Consider the following 21,408-nt stretch of genomic DNA (forward strand, 5'->3'; position numbering starts at 1 on the left):
CCCCATCCCAACTCCACTCCCCCCTCTGTGTTATAGCCATTGTGTCCTTCACTCTTTGGGAACAGTGCTTTAACTCGAGGGTCCGACCTGAGCACATTGTGATACGCTCACCTTCTGCTGTGCGACCGTATGCGTTTGTTTCGTGATTGTGCGTGTGCATGTGTGAATGTGTTTCTTAGCAGATCAGCAGTTGATTAATTGTCCCCATTAAGACACACAGACATCCCCCAACAACAGAAGGCTTAATTTACCACAAAGTGACTTTTCTCGCTGAACGTGCCCAAGTCCTTGGATATGACTTACTCTACAGTATAAACAACGCTTTGGCTAAAGCAGTAATTATGAATACAGCTGGTGAGACGACAGGATCCATCATAATCTGCACTGTGAGCTGTATATTAACTTAATATTGGAGCGTGTCTGAGTGAGCGGAGCACAGGGAACTATATAACCTGCTACAATCTGAGTGTACCAGCAGGGGGCAGCAGGAACTAACACAGACACCGCTAGTGTGTGTCAAGGCCACTAATGAAGATGTGTTGTACATTTCATTACATGTGTTATGTGAGATTTAGCCGATGCATTTAGTCATATAGTGATAATGCTTATAAAATTATAAAAATAAATGATAAAAACATGGAATATTTTCTGTAGTATCCGTGTACTGTGACCAGCTCACACTCATTAATGTGAATGTAAAAAGAAGCTGTGGTTGCCCAACGAGCTGAGGTGCAGCCGCTGACTTGCAGACTGCAGGGGGCTCTGCTGTATCAAGAGGTTTCCAGCAGAGTTGTCAATTGCAGGTTTGCTTTATTTACTGTTCTGGAATTAAAGCAGCAGGTCTGTGTAAAATTAAATTAAGGGGCAAGAGTAGCATTTAATTTAATTTGCAAGACATTTAAAAGATGCTCAGTAGTGTAAACATCACTTCTTAAGGATGATTGAGTGTATATCGTGTTCATTCAAGTGATCAACCTTGAGATGTCTCTTACTGTCAGCAACTGGCAGCATTTATCAGATATTACCCAAGTGCTGTAGGACACCATTAAAAATACTAAAGGAAAACATCAAAGGAAACCTGCAGAGGTTTATATTTTATGAAACACATTATGTATTTCTACAGCTGTATTATGGATCAGATCAAACTTGGTATCAGCAGGTAGTTGATATTAAAGGTCTCAGATTGGAATCTGGAGCAAAAAAAAAAAAAAGTAATGTAAAGATCTATTTACCTGTGATCTGCTAATAACAAGTACAGCCTGTGTAGCCAAAGACTGATATAGACTGAAAAACAATGAGCCACAAAGTTGCACTGGGTGAAATGCTCCTTCACTACACTTAACACGCCTGCTGTTCTTTATCCCACATACATGTTATATCGCTGTAAATACTCACTGATGCTAAAATGTGTATTAGTCCACAGCAGAAAGCAGTCTCCAACCATTAACTCTTGTTTGAGTAACACAATCTTCAAACTCCAGGGCACAGCTGTTTTAGAAAATGACTGGGCCTTTTTTTAAATCTAAAACGATTTCTGAGCCGTTCTTTCAACAGGAACAAATGGGCTTATAGCTGACTGCCATGGATAAAACTGAAATGTAGGAGGAAAACAATGTCAGTTATGTTCTTTTTATTTGTTGATATAATACAAAATATTAAGAAAAGTGTGGCTGGTGCTGTCCTCCCAGTCTCACTGCTTTTTTTAAATGTGGATGTTAGAGAGGGGCGTTAAGATGAATACAGTAAGAATACATTGTAAGTAAAGGTCCAAGTGCAAGACATTCTGCTGCAGGAAACAACCTTAAAAAAATAAGGTCAGCTCTTTAACATACCGAGAACGGCAGTGTTCTCTATATCTAGTTAGTAAAACTTCACTGTACAAAGTTTTTATTGCTAACAGGTGATATCTAAAAACTTGCATGAATCATGTTCCAAAACTGAACTGAATCTGCAAAATTAGCAGGTTAGGAAAACCTAAATAAACCCAACCTAAAAAGCAACCTCAAGCGCTTCACTTCCATCTGTTACACAAGCTATTATGAGCTGTGGAGTCTGACAGTGACCAAAAGCCTGAACCCTTTTTCTTTCAGAGCTTGTTTGGAGTATTAAGTGGTGGCCCGAACTGTCAGTAAAGAAAGACTGCCTGTCACTCTCCCCAGCCAGCACCCTGTCACAAAAAAATACCTCTTACATCAAAGCACACACACTTCCCCCAGCCCAGAAACAGGATTTAACTCTTAGCTCTCTCCCTAACTACTGCTGGCTCGTGTATTTAATGTTAGCTCTCATTTCTCCTCCATCTCTTCCTTTCTTCCGTTGCCCACTGAATCCTCCTTTCGCTTCCACTTCTTATCTCTCTCACTCTGCCAATCTCTTCTCTCACTCTGCCACTCTATCTCCGCCATGCTCTCTCTTTCCTTCTCATACTGTGTCCTGTAATCCTTGCCAGAGTGTGTGTCATTTGCATAATCTGAATTAGGCTAATCTGCTGTCCTGGCGGCAATGGAGAGGCCTCGCTCTCACCGGCCTCTTTAACAGCGGAGAGCGCTCTCCAAGAAAGTGGCAATTCCATTGGGCATGCGCTCCCGGGAGGTGTGGAGGAAAGCATCTTAAAAATAGATTTCAGCTGCAGCAGTCCTGTTTACACATAAACCACATAATCACGTTGCACTGTGTGAATTTAAGATCTCGTTCATTGTTTTTCACCATCAATATCCAAGTCAGTGGACACGGGGGCCAATCTGACTGGCCTTTGGGTGGTTCACTGAAAGTCCAGCAACTCGTTCCGGTTGAAAACACACACAAACACACACACACACACGTGGAGAGATACATGCATCCAGTCACAGACCTTCAAACAAGCCAAACATGAACACATTATTTCAAGGTTCATAGAGGTTTTAAAGCACCCATGTGCACATAACTGTATACAATCCCAATCTTGCATCCTCACACACACATACACATCCGTTTGCTTACTAATCTTTAGCCTGTGAGGGAGGACCGAAGTGATGGAAGGTGTTTGCAGAATTGTAGTGTGGTGTGTTCGTGTTTACATACAGGAGAAACACATATACACACACACACACACACACACACACACACATCAGCGTAATGCCTCTTCCTCACATATTAGCGTGCCACCCCTGATTATGATTGGGAAGAGTGAGTCAAATACAGCTCATTCAGACACAAATAGCAGCGTGCCAACATAGATTTTTGAGTAAATACATGTCTGGACTTGAACTGAATCTGCAGAAATTCACACACATGCACATAAACACACACACACACACACACACACACACACACACACACACACACTCTCTCCTGGAAGCCAAGAGAAGAGAATGATGAGATGACTTAATAAGCACTCACACCAGCTAATGGGAGCGTGGGTGATGGAGAAAGGGAGCAAATGAGAGAAAGAATGGAGGCATAAAAGAGACAGGAGAGAGAGAGGGAGGTATGGAGATGAGGGTGCCAGGAGCAGATTGTGGATATGGAATGTAAGAGTGTGATGGGGAAAAATTAGAACAAAGTAGGATAAAGAGAAACAAGCGTGGAGAGGGAAAGCAGCGGGTTGAAGAGGAAAAGATGTGGAAGGTGGAAGGGTGGGGAGGAGTGGCAGCAGAAAGCAAGAGGAAAACAAGACAAGAGGAGAAGCAGAGGAGTGACAGAAAAGGGAAGGCGAGAGGAAGATTGAGACAACATTTCTGCAGGGAGTTAGAAAGACAGGCAGAGATATAGGGACTGAAAAGAAATGAAAAATGCACAAGGGAGGGGAGAAAAATGCCAGGTGAAATTTCTTTCTCCAGAGATGAGTTGTCAGAGGCCACCACAACAGAAGAGGAAGAAAATAGCAGCTACCCTGCCAGACAGGAACCAGGCAGACAAGACAACAGGTAGGAGAAAACTCCCACCAAAGGGAGCCTGTCACACAAGAACAAGAACACTTGACAGAAAATAAAGCAAGTTGAGAGAACAACAAGCAGCCTTGATGAAAACAGACAGTCCAGACAAGCAGGCATGCAAATATTCAGGCAGGAGCAAGATGCACCCACAGCGAGGCTTTTTTTTTTTTTCTTTCTTTCAGAGCACAGTGATAAGCTCGTGCTCAGAGGATCAATCATGCAGGAATCTAATCTTGCAATATTACAGCCATGCACCGTCTCTCTCTCACTGTTGCAGTCAGTGTCGCGATCCTGGATAACAAGTTATCTGTAAGACCGTAGAATAGGTGGCTGCACACATACAAGCCCCGCTGCACTAATCCTGCATACAGCGAACATGTCAGAGCAGGAGAAAGAGAGAGGCGCTTAAGTACCACAACACAACACCAGAATTACAAACGACCTCCAAATAGCTCCAGCTCTACAACCCATTCTGTTATGTTTTTTTTCCTTTCAGGACATTTGTGGAGGTAAAAAGGCTTGTTTTTATTTGCAGGAAGATCCAAATTTCACACGTTTGCACAACGTGAACGCATCTACAACCACCTCATTATTCAAAATAGCAACAAATTTACGCCTTGCCTTTTTAACACCCTTGGGGAAAGGTGTTTGTTTGAGCTTGTGGGAGGAAAAAAAAAAAAAGCTTATTCATAAGATGAAATGAGCCATATGCACTCACTTGGAAAATGTCCTGTATGGTCTAATTTGCTCTGAAAAACCAATAATAACCTGCCTCAACAAATAAGTTTAAATGACTGCACACTATTAATAGGGGATATTTTCACTCTGGCACCAGGCTCCTGCTCTGTGTGCTCATTCACTGGAGAAGCCAGTTTAGATTTGTTAGATTTATATACATTTGGTTTACAGGATTTCATTAGAGTGAGTAACGAGGAAGCAAAACATTTCTCAGAGGCAACAGGTCTTCTTAAAAAGAAAAAAAAGAAAGACCTCCATCCTCGCTTCATCTGCATATTTGCATCTCTCACTGTCTTGCTCTCTTTCACATGGCCTTGACTTACTTAGGAATACCCCCAATCTCATCAAGCCCCCCCCCCTCACACACACACACACACTCACACACACACTCACACACACCCATACCCCCACCCACACCCCTCCAACCCCACCCACCCCAAAACTGACATCTTTTGTTGCCATGGCTACCATGCTTCCAAGGTAACAGCAAGACGGAAAAGCAGTGTGTGAGCAGAGTGACAAATACCTTCGACATGTGTGTGTTTACCAGCGTCGATGCTCGACACACGCATACTGAAGCGCGCACACCCACACACACACGCCCACACACACATACACACACACACACACACACACACGCACACACGCACACACAAGCAGACTCAGATATAGTCAAAGACACCGTCTCTTACTTTCCTCCCTTGGTTGACTCCGTCATAAAAGATAAGCTCAACAACAATCACATGGGTGCACACACACACACATACACACACACACTGTCGCAGTCAAACTTTGTTTTAAAAGGTTCTCTTTTTCCTCTGGGAACACCTGTTGGTCTCTCTCTCTTTCTCACTTGCTCTATCTCTATCGCTCTCTCTCTCACACACACACTACAGACCATATGCTCTCTTTCTCCGTCTGTATTTTGACTCAAATACCAGCAGTTATTAATCCTTGCTCTGCAGCTTGCGTATGTGAGCTGTATATTTGTACTGGAGTGTCTGTGTAAGAGACAGTAAGAACACACTGTTTGGAAAGTTTCACTGTCCATATGTGTGTATGCATGCAGCCTATGTATGAGTGTGTGTGTGAAAGAGAAAGCATACATTGTGGTTATGTTTTTGTTTATACAGTTGGGTGCAAAAATATAAGACCATTTTCCTCTTCACTAGTGAAAGAGGTGTATATATATATATATATATATATACATATATATACATATATATATATATGTATGTCTGTGTGTGTGTGTGTGTGTGTGTGTCTGTGTGTGTGCGTGTGCGGGCGCATGTGTGAGGGCTCGCATATGCATGCGCATCTTTGTTTGTGTGTGAATTCCCTCACCCCTGGACGGCCTCCTCTGCTTGGTCTGCATGGTCAGCGTACCCACCACAGCCCCCATGTTTGCCGTCGTCGTCGTGGAAACAAGCGCGTCTGTATGCTGAAGTCTCTATCTCTTTGTCACGTGTTTGAACGGCTAGAACACACACACTCCCTTGCCCTCTTTCCTCTCCTCATCCTCCTCTCTCGGTGGCAGCTCTCAGCAGAAACCCTCTTTCTATCATCCCTCCTTTCATGCTCTCTCACTCCATCTCACAGTGCTGCTCCTCCCCACACTCTCTATCTCCCTCCCTCCCATTTCGTTGTTTTTCATTAGGGGTTGTAGCCTCTCTCTCTCTTCTCTCTTCTCTCTCTCTCTCTCTCTCTCTCTCTCTCTCTCTCTCTCTCTCTCTCTCTCTCTCTCCGCAAGCCAAGAGCCCGAGTGGAGCATCAGTGATTCACTATGAAATCGCAGGATGTTAATTCACTAAATTATAAATTAATATGAGTCTACCCATTGATTTGTAGAGGATAACACTCTGTGAATCACTCTGGAAAAAAACCAACAAACATGCCCTGTTACATTTTCACACCTAAACGCATCTGTTTTCCTCTGATGGAGGGAAAATATGCAAATAGATACAAATATTGACTGGAAAGGTAAATATGAATCATGGTGTGAAAGGAAAACATGTGACAACAATTATGAAGAGCGTCACTTCCGTTTTTTTTTTTTTTCCTTTCAACATCACGGTTTGTTCTTGAAAAGGCCACTTCAATCCAGCAACACCTCCACTCACTCCATCCATCATTCCTGTTCATTCACCCATAATACCCCCACATACACACAAACAGGGATGGATAAAGGACAGAATGTCTGTGGTGGCAGATCGGCTCCCAGGGCAGGAAGGAAGGCTTAAAGTCAAGCATGTAAGAAAAGAGAGAGAGATTAAAAGCAGGAAGAGGCAAGGAATGAGAAGAATGAGATATTTAATCGCGTAGAAATTGAGGGATCAAGACAAGTGTCAGATAATACTGCAGGAGCGTGTATGCGCTTGTCTGGAAGAGCTTTATACACATACACATACACACACACGCACGCACACACACACACACACACACACACACACACACACACACACACACACACACACCAGAGGAAATCACATTTTAATTACAGCCCGATCAATACAAACAAGGTATACAGACCAACAAGATGAGAGTACAAAGAGACAAATTGGAAGACAGCTACGGATGACAAAGTACGATATATGTGCTGTGCTTGTTCAACATGCAAACACTGCACATAGAAAACATGGATGCAGCAGTGGAAAAAGATTCTTTCCTGCACTCAAAAACTCCCTCAGGTAAATATATATTGAACATAACGTTGAACAGCGCTTCGGTTGCTCCTGAAAATGATGCATGTGTCAGCGTAAGTTTTCATTAGTCAATTTTGAGAACCGACATGTTGTCCTTTTATATCAAGCTGCTATTATATAATGCTTCTGCAACTGCTGAGAGTATAGGCCACTTTCTGTCAGCTGATGGTGAACTATGATTATGAATTGTTAGGAAGCCATATGGAAACATAGAGTTTGGTGAGTAAAAACAATCTGCTTCAGTGAAAATGTGCTCATGAATGCTGACATGTGTGTGTGTTTTTTTTTTTTTTTTTTTGCGAGACAGAATGGACAGCAGTGGGGAGTCATGATTTCACCCTACCCACACACACGTGCTTCCACACACAGAGAAGCACACGTATGTACACACACATCCACAAACCGTGAGCAGAACGAATGGCTGATCATACGATGAGGTCTCTGTGGACTGGTGACGTCCAAACAGCATGCAGCACCGTGGAGCAAGACCATTCCCAGCCACACACACACACACACACACACACACACACACACACACACACACACACACACACACACACACACACACACACAGCTCCTCTCAACTTGCTCACAATGCTTGTGCCTATAGGAATTTACAGGCTATCAAAATGATTTCTTCGCCTGCTCCCTGCTTCATCTTTAGCCTAAAACCATATCTATCCATCTCTCTCCACCCTCTTATCTATGAATTTGTCTCCAGGCATATGCCCTATGCCTTTATCTAGCCATCTCTCCCTATAAATCTCTGGGTGCACGAATCAGCCTGGTGCTCCTGTTGTTTCAAACACTGTTCCCGGCTTGTCCCAATTCCCCATCCCTCTCTATCTCCATCGGGTCTCTGACAGACCCGTTTCCACACACTGACAGAAATATTTCTCCTTCTGGTAATCATTTCAAAGTCTGTCTGTAGAGCAGAGAGAGCAAGAGGTTGGAGTGAGTGTGTGTTTGTTTTTGTGTTTGTATGTAAAATATTGCTGCCAAAATTGCCTGGTGTTTCCCTGCAGGCATGTGAGTGAATGGCTGCAGACTGTTTTACAAGACCCCCGTCACACTTTTAAGGAAAGAGAAAATAAGACACAGGAGAGGAGGAAAAAAAACAGCAAAAGTAGGAAGAGGTGGGAGGGTATGGAGGAAGGGAAAAGACACAAAGGCAAAGATGGAAACATATTTGACAATGAATGAAGAAGGATGAGGAGGAGGAAACACACCAGGAAAGCTTCCAGCGGCAGATTAGAGAGCGATGCAGAGAGTGAAAGAAAGAGAAAGAAGTGGATAACAAGAGCCAGGAGAGTGGGCGAGTGGCATCGCAAGAAAAGAAGGCGGAGGAGAGAGCGAGTGGGACATGCAAGCAAACACAAAATTTTCAGAGAATTGGATGGAAGGACAAAGACGTGTAAGAGAAAATGAAACTCTAAAGATCTTGATTAAGATTAAAACGCTGGGCGGAAGCTTTAGAAAATCAGCTCAGCTCTTCCAAGCTGCACATTCAGACCAACCACAGTGCAAACCTACAGGCCTGTGTAAGCATAAAAAGTCACTCTTTACCTCCTGAAAGATCCATCCTAACAGTTATAGACCATCAATCTATTGCACTCCTCTATGACAGTCTTGTCGGCACACAAGGCTTTGCAATTACTCATCAGGGGTAACGTAGCTTTGGACAGGGATAGAACATGTCTATTAGCAAAATCAATACTAATATCTTACGCTGTCCAAATGACTTCTCACACGGACATTTCTCTGTATCTTTATTAGTGGACGCACGCTGAGCCTCTTGCTGGCTCTCATCACATTATGAAAAAAGGGAATAATTAAAAGCCTGCGCTATTGATCTGTCATCATCTAGGGACAGCGGGGAAAGAGAAAAAGAGGGATGGAGGGGGTAAGCAGGGACATAGATAAGTGGAGAGAGTGAGAAATAATGATGAAAGACGGTAGAATTAGGAGTGGGAGAAGAAGCAGGAGATAAAGTTTGAATGAGAGATGGAGAGTGATTAAAGAGAGAATCGATGAAAAAGGCTAAAGAGAGAAGGGGGGGGCTGGGTAAAGGGAAGAGAGCTATCTTCCCCTTCGACATCCTGCTTGACCGTTGTTCTCACAGCTACCTAGATTGACAGGACGCCGACGTAAACACACACACACACGCTGCCAGAGCAAGGAGCAGCAGGAAAACACTCTTCATGATTCAGCTGGTTGTCTAAAGAGTGTTTCAGAGAGATTCAAAGAGCAACAGAAAGAACTTCAATCGATGTGCACCTCCTGGAGTGATACAAATACTAACCTACAGCTATAAATGATCGCGTACAGTGCAATAGGGCTGAAACCATTAGTTGATTAATTCAGTAATCTATTGACAGAAAATTAATGAACTATTTTGGTAACTGATAATGTGTGTTGAACATTTTTCAAGCTAAACTTCCCCAATGAGAGGATTTGAAGCTTTTCTACACCACATGTGATTGTAAACTGAATGTTTGGACTTTGGCCTAATTTTTGGATCAAACATTAGTATTAATAAACTATGTTAGCATCAAAGAAATCATAAAGAAGATTTCTTTTTCTTTTTTTTGACATTTCTAAGACAAAACAATTAATCGATTAATCAAAGAAAAACTGTCCCATCCATCTATAATGAAAACAATCAGTTAAACAAATGCAGACTCGACTGCAAACTCATTGTCATTTAGTATTTGTTTGTTGGACACGGGAAGAGATGAAGATACAGTATCTGTCAAGTGCATGACACAACTGTGAACCATGAATCACGGACCTGATGCTCATACAGGCACAGCGATACATCATGCATTATTTACAGCCAAACCAAGAGCACACACACATACTCACACACCCATGCTTCCACGGAGTCAAATGACACACTTTTTGACAGTCGAACAATCAGTGTGTTATTTCCAGTGTCAGATTGTTCTGCAACAACATTTTGAAACACAAACAGCAGCAGCAGCGGAGTGAAACAGACACACATAAGCATTCTGTTGCGTATGTGAATGTCAGTGAAAGCAGTGATAAATGTCTCCCATTTCTTATTTTTCCTTACAGATTCACCAGGGGTTTTTTATTTAGCGGATAATTGAAGCTGTTCATCTTGCCTCTGTCCTTCCTTCACAGTGCAACAGCTTTTTATTTCTCAGAGGTCACAAACCAAACTCAGGGATGTAGATGTGCTTGGTGACAGGCGATCCCCTCAGTAATACATTATTTATCATTTAAAAATAAAAACTGATTGGTCTGTGTGACATTAGCAGATTAGCTTTTTTTTCTCTTATTCTGCTGCCCCATTTAGAAAGTAAAAAAAAATTATTATTTTTTTTTTAATCAAACATGAAACAGTTCCTGTAGGGCTTAATTAGTGTAATGAATATGTAGATAGAAATTACTTATTTATTGTGTTTGTTAACCCTCCACTCCCTCATCAAAACCCACCCAACTTGTGGCAAAAGTGTAAGTCAAAGAAATCGAATTAACCTTGAATTTATGACTGCTACTACTCGGTTGTTTTCAGAAAAGGAAATATATTTCAGTGCCTCTTTTTGTTTTACTCAATTGATAAGTAAAACTTCTGTCTATTTCTCAAATGGACTGCTTGTTTTTCCTGTATTTGAGTCAAGTAACCATTGTGATTTCAATTCAAATTACTGTGACTGAGATTCCAGTTTGTTATTGTGCTTGAGGTGTAAAAAGCTATACTGGCAACATGTACAGTTTACTCTACATGAATCTCATTTCAACTGTCACATTAATTTAGCTCAAGTGATGTGCGTCACTGCTAACAGAACTGTGCATACAGGCCAAACCATATAGTCAGAGCTAAGTAGCTATCTATATTCATCATCTGCATTTCTCTCATTGGCTCCAATATTACAAAGGCCTGAAGGCAAGCACGGGGCTGAGCTGTCTACGGAGATAAATTGCATAGAAACTGTTGTTTATCTTTGAAGAACTGAGCAAAGCCGTTGCCTGCAAATATTATGCAAATAAAGCATCTTTATTTATACAGTATATTGATTTTTTATTTAATAAAATGCTCATGTGGGTTTAATTTGCAACACTGAAAGATCAAACACCGACAGAGGATCCTAAATGACGGGCAAGATTTTTTTTAAATGGAAATGATGGTTCCAGTGAATATATGCACTGCATAGCTTAAAAGAAATGTGACATATGAGGTTGTAATATCACAACTCTATCATTACACGCTCATATTCAGTCACACACAAACACACACATGCTTCGGGCATGGGATTAACCAGATACCCATTTTCATGTTGCCATGTGCCTAATAAAGCTCTTTAGCTGTCCTAATTGGCCCTTTCGGTGCACTTCTTTTGATGTGCAGGGATGAGAGAGAGGGGTGGAAACTGTAAAGCCTATAAAAAAAAAACTGGGTTCCTGTCCGCTCTTCAGCCCTGTGGAAAATGGAAACATAGAGCCAAATACGCTTGTTCTCCAGAAGTTCCACGTACACTCAGTCACACATGCACAAACAGACATCTATTTACATTCATTCTGCTGGCCCCAAACTAAGACTCCACATGATTAGTGAGGCTTCAAACAGTTGGAGTGATCTTTGAGTAGGACAAGGCTATGCTCTGTGCAAAAACTCAGAACACAAAGAGATGTGAGGGTTGGAGAGAGCGAAAGAGACAGAAACCCTGAGATAAACAGCAAAGGCAGACGAATAGCCATAGATCAAGAAGAGAGCCGCTCGAGGAATAGAAGAGAAAAAACTTGAAGGGAGAAACACATAAAAGACAAAATGAGGAGGTGAAATGAGGTGAGAGCGAGCACCACGGAGAGAGAGAGAGTGAAAATTCACTTGACAGAGCGAGAGAGTACAGAGGCAAAAACAAATGGAGCGAACGGACAGGGAGATGAATGTGTCGGCGAGGTACAGGTTTTGTAGTTTATAACATACCCGCTGGGAAATATTTCATATGAGCAGAGTAGTTTGTGCACAGTGACAGTGGATAAATTTCTTTTTTTGCCCCAGGTGAGGAGAGATAGATAAATACCTTAACACCAACCTATGGCCATATGAGCTGGTTCGGACACTGGCGAATATCTCTGCTTTTTACTGTCCTGCATGAAAAAGCCACGACTTTATGTCGGCCACAGCATCAGTTTGGCTTCATTTAATAAACCAAACTGAAAACAAAAACCTCGGCTTTAGTTTGTGTAGCAGCTGTCTCAGATTCATTTCACTCAATTCATCATAATAAAAAGCTGTTGATCAGACAGTAAATGGACTGCATTTGTTGAGAGCTTCTGTACCAAAGTTTTACAGTCACTCACCAAGCACCATAGCAATGAATGAATATGGCTATAAGCCTGGAATAAGGTTTGTGCTGTATATCTCTCATTCTAAACCAAATGTTCTCCATTTCTCACCAGTGCCTCGTAAAATAAAGCGTTGTCTGCTTGTGATGCCTTGTTATAGCTTTAAAAGGACATGTAATCGCAATTTTAAACAACAGTACAACAGCAAATAGCTATTTTCTATATAAAGATATAGTGGAGTGATGGCGTGCTGAGCAGAGAACAAAGTCACACCCGCTCTGAGTGTGTTGTAATCCGAGCTTCTCTGTTCTTTGCTTTGGTATCAGGGACCAGGGTGCGTGCATGTGAGTCACTCACTGTTAAATCATTGCCCCCCCCTTCCCACTCACACGCAAGATGGCACAGTGCAGTGCGCAACGCTCAGGTTAACGCACTTTCCAGAATTTCTTCCACTGAAGAAACCACATTTTTCAGCTAAAAGGGCCTCCGTCAAAGAAATAAGATAAGACCAGAGCACAGGCGGACTGTCCATGGGGACTACCGGCTCAAATCCCAGTCGGCCAGTGAACTGTCAAAACATCCATAAAGTTTTTTAACTTTTTACTGGCTCCATCAGTGTCTTTTGTGGGGCTAGTCCCAGCAGATAAGTCCAAGGCTGAATTTCTTTTCCAGTCCAACCAAGGAGCTGGCTGGCTTTGCTGAGATATTGAGCCCTACGAGCTGCTAAAGCGCTCCGTCTTGACTGGGAACTGGCCTTTCTTCTCCTCGACGTGTAAATAATGAATGGCTATATAATGTTACAGGTCTGTTTTCATTAGTAACGTTAGCTAACTTGCTGTTACCGATGTTATGAATTTGTTCAGCAAATGTTTCTATTGCTAGCTGACTTACTGCCAGCATTGCCATAGAGCATATCATGGCTAGCATGTTAGCATGGGCTACACGTTGTGGCTGGATTATTGTTTGTTGGCTCTCATGTACACACAGTAAATTAATTCAGTTGTGCATCTTGTTATGTGTTCAGTGGCCACTTTCAATGGGCTTCGTAACACCTTGCTAACATAAAGAGCCGCCGGCAGTGTGGCCAACAAAGCATTTGTTTTGGTCCGAGATCCATATCATACAGTACAATCGTCACCTCCCAGGCTGAGGGAACCTTTGCTGCATGTCATCTCACTCTCTTTTTCCATGTCTCCGGTCCCTCTCTACCACAAATAAAGGCTAAAATGCCAAAAAAAAAAAATCTAAACAGCAAAACAGCTTTTATACACAAGTCAGACATAAATTTTGTGGCATAAAACATGTTCATGAACCTCAGATTTATCTTGTGAACGCTTTGGAGAGCCCTGACCCCCAGGTTGGAAACCACTGTTCTGAAGGTCTCCTGCTTCTCTTTCAAGTTAGTATACTTGTTTTCCGTCCATGTTTACCAGGATGTCTTGTGCAATAGAACACACTTTCCTGAAAGCTTGAATGCATAACCTCCATAATAGTCTACAGCTCTAGGTCAGACTAAGCATGAATAGATGGAGGGAGCGCTGTAAACAAGTTTCATATGTGATATTTTTTATTCACGTTGGAACCTTTCAATAATCTTATTACACTGAACTGAAATGTTTTGAGACATGTAGTCTAACAAAACAACTGATTGATGAACCACCAACTGCAAAAAAATATTTAAAACAGGCTTTGCAAAATATCATTAACTGACTAAATAAACATTTGCTGTGACTTGATCCCTTACATTTGAATTTTAAAGTTCAGTCAATGACTTCCAAACCTAAACTGTGATTATTCAAGACTACCAGTCACAGTTTTGCAAGTGACAAGGACACCTCAAGTTTTAGCTATGATGTCCCAAGTCTTGAACTAACACACCCAAAGTCAAGTCCAAGATGTTTCTTGAGTTCTTAATGAGTTGGCATGCAACCCTCACCAACGCCATTACATTTTTTTTTTTTAAACGGCAGTAACAGTTAGTAATATCCAAATATATCTGATGGACATCAGCAAGAAAATGAGAGCTGAATGACTGCACCTTTTTTTTTAATCATAATTTTTAATCTTTGAACTTTCAGTCTCCTGAAATAGTGTCCCTATAGCGCCAGGTGTCATGGTTACAATAATAAACATGAGGAGTGTACTGACATCAGCACACTGGACATTTGTTGCCATGGTTACAACAGGAAACAACGGCTTGGTTGAGTTATGCCACAAAAACAACTTGGTTAGGTTTAGGAAAAGATCGTGGTTTGGGTTAAAATAAGTACTTTCTTAAGGTTTGACGATCTTTGTTGTCATGGTTACAATAATACAAACATTGTTAAGGTTGTCAAACAGTCATGGATAAAACCAAATGAAACACAAAATGCTAGTTTCACACGGGGAATTGAACACTGGTCTCCTGTGTGATATTCCTGTCTTTTGTTGACCCATCCATCCACCCCAACCTTCTCCTAATGCAGACTTTGTTACCATATATACTACGTCAACAAAAGGTAACTATGGGTCATAGTAACCTGCTGCACACACAACCTATGGGCTCTTTTTTTTTCACAGGAAGTCGGTCATGTGAAGTCGTCGATTTTGATTTTTGTCCAGTCACAACTGAAGTCATCCGATTCAAGACTAGAGTCTTGTCTCAAGGCCACAACTCTGCCTTGAACAAAGTCAGAGTGTATCCTGCATAAACACATTCATCCAGAAAAGTTAACTTTGGGTCCTTCTCAGCTGGTTGTTGCCTCATATTGAGTTGGGATTGAGGATGGGCCGACCTTCCATGCAAAATAAATCCTGCCCTGCTTTCATTAGGCCACTTTTTTATAACACTGCAGCAGATGTTGAAACACACACACACACACACACACACACACACACACACACAGTGACACTCACACTGTGCAGCCCCCTGAGGAGCAACCTTGCCTCCTCTCAACTTTTCTCAATTTTTCTTCCCCACTTTCACTCATCTATCGCTTCCTCCTTACACCCTAACAGCAGACTTCAAAGTGGCTGCTATTTAGAGGTTACTCTAACTAGAGGGAGGGAAGCTTTTCCCGCACAAAATTGGCTAAAAATACATTTCAGTTGCTTCATAAGCATTGTTGTCTTCCCTATCTGGTAAATGGGTTGTGTTTGAAATGGAAGAGGACAACATGGCCAGGTTTCCTCTGTTTCAGTAATCTTTCATATTTTAGGCTGCAGAAAACATCCACCTTGAAAATGTGCCTCAAGTATGTATTCAGGACAGATCTGAAGTATCTGCCTAGAGCTGTTGCCATGTAATGAAATGAGGCGCAGGTTGGAAATTAAAGTAAACATCCCACGCAGGGTGCTATATGTGCCTGTATTTCAGAAAACCATTTACAGGGGTCTCTGAAGTGTTTTTACAGCTAGCTCAAATACTCTGTGTGGTCCAGCTACAATGTTTGACACGTGTAACAAAGGAAATATATACAGCTAAAAGGTATTTTCCTGGGGGACTTATACATCATTCACAGCACGTATTTTACATCACTTACATCGCCTCCACTGTTTTTGTCACAGCATATTTAACACACAGTCTGTTATACATGATCTCACTCTGGTTAATCGTCCAATTAGAGATTTTTTTTCCCTCTTTTCCTACATGTGAAACATGATCTGGCTCCGGTTTTCTGTCTCTTGAGTGTGTGTGAGGCAGCTCTGTGTCTGCTGGTGATAATCATCAGGTTTGAGGTCAACAGACGCAGGACAGACCATGGCCAAAGGCTGACAGATTACACCACACTGATTTACTGCACACACACACACACACACACACACACACACTGCTGCCACAGCCATCACACAACACACATAAAATGTACTCCTCCTTACACGCTCCTACATTTTAGCTGTGAATTATGTGCATTTATATTTTCATGGACAAAGCTGCACACACTAATTTATGTGTATGGCCTCACAAACACATTAGCATGCATGCGTTAAGTGTCAGTGCCAGTTTCCTCCTGTCAAACAGTAGCAGGGCAGACAGGAAGCAGGTTGGTTTGGAGAGCATACAGGGGTAAATACCATCACCTTTTATAGACATACCCAATGGCACAGCTGCACATGCACATAGACAAGGACACACATATATTCCTAAATCCATAGTTCAAACAGGGGACAGATGGCCTGGAGATTGCATCATAACCCAATAATGAATGGCATTTTCTGGCAACTATACACCACTGCTCCGTGTACGTTCAGCTCACTCCCATAATGCACTTCTTGTGCAATATTCATGACTCCGAGAGCAAACATACATGACTCCATCATTAAGGGACAACACGCAACATGACAGGTGCTGCTCTCATGTGACAGCCACAAGCATATGCTCATATTCAAAGAAAGGCACACGCACACACACACACACACACACACACACACACACACACACACACACAGACCCTTAGGTATTTGATAAATCTAAAAGAAAACAAACAAGCAAACACGTTCTTACCTTTGTGGTAGTTCACCTGCTTCGTTTGCATGGAAAAGGTTCCCATCACAAGACCCATGTTGACTTCTGGTCACAGACAGATTGTGTGAGCTTGCGAGTGTGTGTGTGTGTCTGCCCGCCTATAATCAAAGTGTGCTAGTGAGTGTGCATACAGCAGGTATGTGTATGTTGTAAATAAGTTACTCCATCAGACAGATGTGTAGGTGGAAGTACAGATATCACTTCTCATGCTGCCTCACACCCTCACAGCTCTGCTGCCTCTGCTCGAGGGTCTGTGTGTGTGTGTGTGTCTCTGTCTGTGTGAGTGAGTGAGAGAGAAAGAGAGAGAGAGGATGTGTGTGAGAGAGTGAGTGTGAATGAAAAAGAGGGCGCACATGCACTCTGAAGCTACCTTTGTCTACGCTGTCACTGAAGCTGCCTATTTTACATCCCCTCTGTCTCTCTCTCTACTTCGCACACGCTCCCTCCTCCTCTCCGTCTTTCCTCTCTCTCTCTCTCTATTCCTCTCTCAGTATGTCCCCTGCCACCACACTGTCATTCCATCAATTCCTCTGTGCCTCTTTATGTATCTGCCTCTCTCTGTCTCTGCTTCTCTCGGCTCCCTCTTTCCCTCCTATTCGTCTCTGTCGCTCTGTCTCTTTGTCTGTCTCGTGGGGAAATGGGGATTGCACACTGTTGCGCAGGAAAAGACAGAGACAGAGAGAGAGAGAGAGGGAGACGGAGCAGTTGTGTGTATGTGGAGAGGACGACGTAACTCAGGGGAGAGCGAGAAGAGAGGAGGAAAAAGGAATGAGAGAATGATGAAAAGGAAAAGGAGAAAAAGAGGTGAGGGGGAGGAGAAGAGGGAAGAGGAGACAGAGACAAATTAGGAAAATTCACAAACACCAGGGGAGGCAAAGTGATGGGGAGAGAGGAAGGGAGTGAACGAGAGAGAAAGAGCGAGATGAAGAGTGCAAGAGGTGAGGGGAGATAAGGGACGACTAGACTGATCGGTCCCCCTTTGCTATTCGGCAGTCTCACTGTGGAGAGTGTATGTGCTGCTTACATGCACTGGTCTGACAGGTGGTGTGTGTGTGTGTGTGTGTGTGTGTGTGTGTGTGTGTGTGTGTGTGTGTGTGTGTGTGTGTGTGTGTGCGCGTGTGTGTATGTGCGTGTGTGTAATTATTCTGCTAGCAGGTGGGTCACGGACAAAGCCCCGTACATCTGACACCACTACATTTGCAGAAGCGGCGCCTCGCATATGTCAGCGCTGGAATCAACACGCGGCTTTTTGCTCTTGAGTCTGCTGATGAATCCATCAACTACACACAGATACACAATCAGGCCACACACCCACTACAACAATACAACCTGGGGCGAATGACGACAGTCCAGAACACGGTCCACCTCACACGTGTACTCCTGTGTCAATCACGCTTAACCCCTCGCTGCCCTCCGTGTAACACCCTGCTGTCGAGATTGGGGGGATGCTCCGACACTATTGACTACAGCCCTTATTGAAATTCTTCACGTGGCTTTAGTTAAGAAAACAATTTACAGCCGAGCCATCGCTGTGGCTGAACTGAGGCCATCAAGGCCAATGATAAAGCCATTAGGCCATGGCATTCATTAAAAGCTACTGGCTGCAGTAGCCTGCACGCTGAGAATCAATGCAGAGTAAAAACAAGTGAGAGGAGGGAAGGAGGAGGTGTGAGAGTCTGAGGTGTAGAGAGAAGAAGAGAAAGAAAATGGAGAAGAAAAGAGGAGCAGAGACAGGGAGATAGACAAAGAAAGTGAGAAAAAGGAGCACTGCAGGGCAGGAGTGTGTGTGTGTGTGTGTGTGTGTGTAATGGTGAGAGACATTTTTTGAATATGCAAGAGCTCACTCCAACACACACACACACACACACACACACACACACACACACGCTTCCTCTTTCTCGTAGCTCTGCAGAAAGAGACAGATCTGACACCAGTTTCTAATCAAAATCATATACTAACAAATGCAACCACACACATCTACACGCATACATGCACACATACAAACATGCACAAACACCCACTGGTTACTGCAAGTGAGAGTCGCAATATATCAACAGAGAGAAACAGGTCTTTAAATTCACACCACAGCAGCGGCACACACATGCTGATTAAATTCTGAAAGCTCGGCTGAATAGACGAGATAAGGGAGCGTGATTTGGTGTAGTGATGATGTTTAACTTCAGTGGAGGGGTTACATACACGTCTAACAGTGGAGAGAGAGCCGTTGGTTGATCAGACGCTTTGAAAATCCACTGGATAAACGAAAAAGCCACAGTGGAAAAGCTGAAAACCAGGCTGTTTGATCATTCTCTGCAAAGCTGACATTTTGTAAATACCAAGTCTTCAAACAGCACCGAATGGATTGATTTGAGGAAAACAGAAAGCAACGAGGAAACAAATAGAATACAATAGAAAATAGAGCAATAGTAGCAGTTAAAAGTTCATTCATGTCTTTGAAAGACGTAGTTGACAAACCAATCATACAACAATCTGCTAAGGACGGCCTTGTAATATGATTGAAAGCTCCAGCTGCTGAGCTCAAGAATTAATCTCAATCTCAACGTGGACAAAAAAAGTCTTTAAAGTGTTCAGAAAAATGGAAGTGAACATTTGAGGTTTTCACGACAACTGGGCAGACGCCAGCTGCTGAGTCATCACGAGACTGTGATGCAATCAAAATCTCCACATTTAAATGAACGTAGTGGTTTGTCAGTTAGAATTCAATAAAAACAACTTACTTGTTCCCCAATATCCCCAAGACTGTCCTCAACAAAATGTTGGACGCTAACCCTGAGAGTCAACGCTAGTTTCTTTTAACCATTTCCACAGTCATTCTAAGCTTAAGCAAATGATTTGTGTATTAGTGTAACCATGAAAAATGAAGATAACAAAGGTCCCCTAATCTTATCAGTCAGTCATGTTTACCCAAACCACAATGCTCTCATAACCCTAGCGAAATAGCGTTTGTGCTTAAACCTAACCAAACCTCAAACATAGCAGCACCAGATTAGAAAACACTTGTATTGTACCAGAAGTCTTGGACAAATGACATATTTTGTGATTTAAACTGGAGAACTTGTTGGTATCCACAGATCCCAGAAGACAATCAAAGAGCACAAAGTTCCTGTTGGTGCTGAATAAACTCTGGTGTTTCACAGAAAGATATCATCATTATTTGGGATCCGTATATGTGGAATTTACAATGAGCTCCTGAGGTCCATTCGTTTCTTTGGTTTGGCTAAAAACTGGTGAGAACTGCAAAAGCTTTACTGTTTAAGTTTGGAAATTGATTCTTGAACTTGAGCTGTGATAAAATATGAACAAATACAATGACTTTTTCAGCAAATGGAAATTGCTCATGTGTCATCACATGACCGACAGTAAGAATCCAACTTTGGTCACCGGATAACAAGTGGGATTTGCTTGTACACTGCAAAGATAGGCCCCTCCCGAAGAGAGAAAGACTGGGGTGTACTGGTTGTGGAGAACACAACGTCTGTAAGAATGGAAAACACCCTGCGTAAGACAGTGAGGGAGCCTCAGAAACAGACGACATCAGCTGTCTGTGAACATCAGACCAAAACAGGTCGCAACATCGATTGGGAAGGGGTCACAGTCTTCAACCAGGAGTTATAGATGAACGAAGATCAAGGAAGACATTTACATTTAAAGCGAGTTCAGAGACAAAGTTCAGAGACAAAGTTCAGAGACAAAGTTCAGAGACAAAGTTCAGAGACAAAGTTCAGAGACAAAGTTCAGAGACTGCTTTTTTAGTTAGTTCAATTTGTTGTTCTGAGTTCTTTACTGATTCCTCATATATGCTGAATTGTCAGTTTAGCATTTAGAATTAATTGGAAGTGTCTTAACTAATCTCTCTCTCTCTCTTTACCTCTAATATCATATTTCATGGTTCTTTCCAGGAAACATTTTAGGAAATTATTTGGAAATTATTCAAAATTTACACATTCAGAAAATTAAATGTTACAGATTGAAGCAAGTGAGTAAACCTTGAGTTTAGGATATTTTACCACATATATCCAGATCTGCTGTAAATCACCACTATTATTTAATCCTTTTCAGTTGTTAAAACAACTAAACAAACATAGCTTTGCAGACGCGCAGTTACAGAGCAATAACACTAACGGCAACAGGTTCATCACATTAGGCCGACTGCCAAACTCTGCCAAGACATTACACCTGACATCATCTGCGCTGCTACTCAGTCCTGTCCGGG

The 21,408-nt window shown here is 42.4% G+C and overlaps 1 protein-coding gene across 3 annotated transcripts in view; it reads right to left on the reverse strand.

Annotated features, from left to right (window-relative positions):
- kcnip1a (Kv channel interacting protein 1 a) overlaps positions 1-21,408 on the reverse strand; it is a 38,095-nt gene that overhangs the window by 6,420 nt on the left and 10,267 nt on the right. The window contains exon 1 of one of the 3 annotated variants that reach the window (XM_023416790.2): positions 17,154-17,726. The exons of 1 other annotated variant lie outside the window; for it this stretch is intronic. In XM_023416790.2, coding sequence (XP_023272558.1) covers positions 17,154-17,211 — 58 coding nt within the window. In that variant the 5' untranslated portion in view covers positions 17,212-17,726. Of the gene's footprint in view, positions 1-5,996; positions 6,139-17,153; positions 17,727-21,408 lie in introns of those variants that run through there. One more of the 3 variants, XM_023416791.2, reaches the window with a different exon arrangement.

This window comes from Seriola lalandi, unplaced genomic scaffold (assembly GCF_002814215.2).
Source record: "Seriola lalandi dorsalis isolate HSWRI2012SDOR001 ecotype SW California unplaced genomic scaffold, Sedor1 jcf7180002054569, whole genome shotgun sequence".
Classification (NCBI taxonomy): domain Eukaryota; kingdom Metazoa; phylum Chordata; class Actinopteri; order Carangiformes; family Carangidae; genus Seriola; species Seriola lalandi.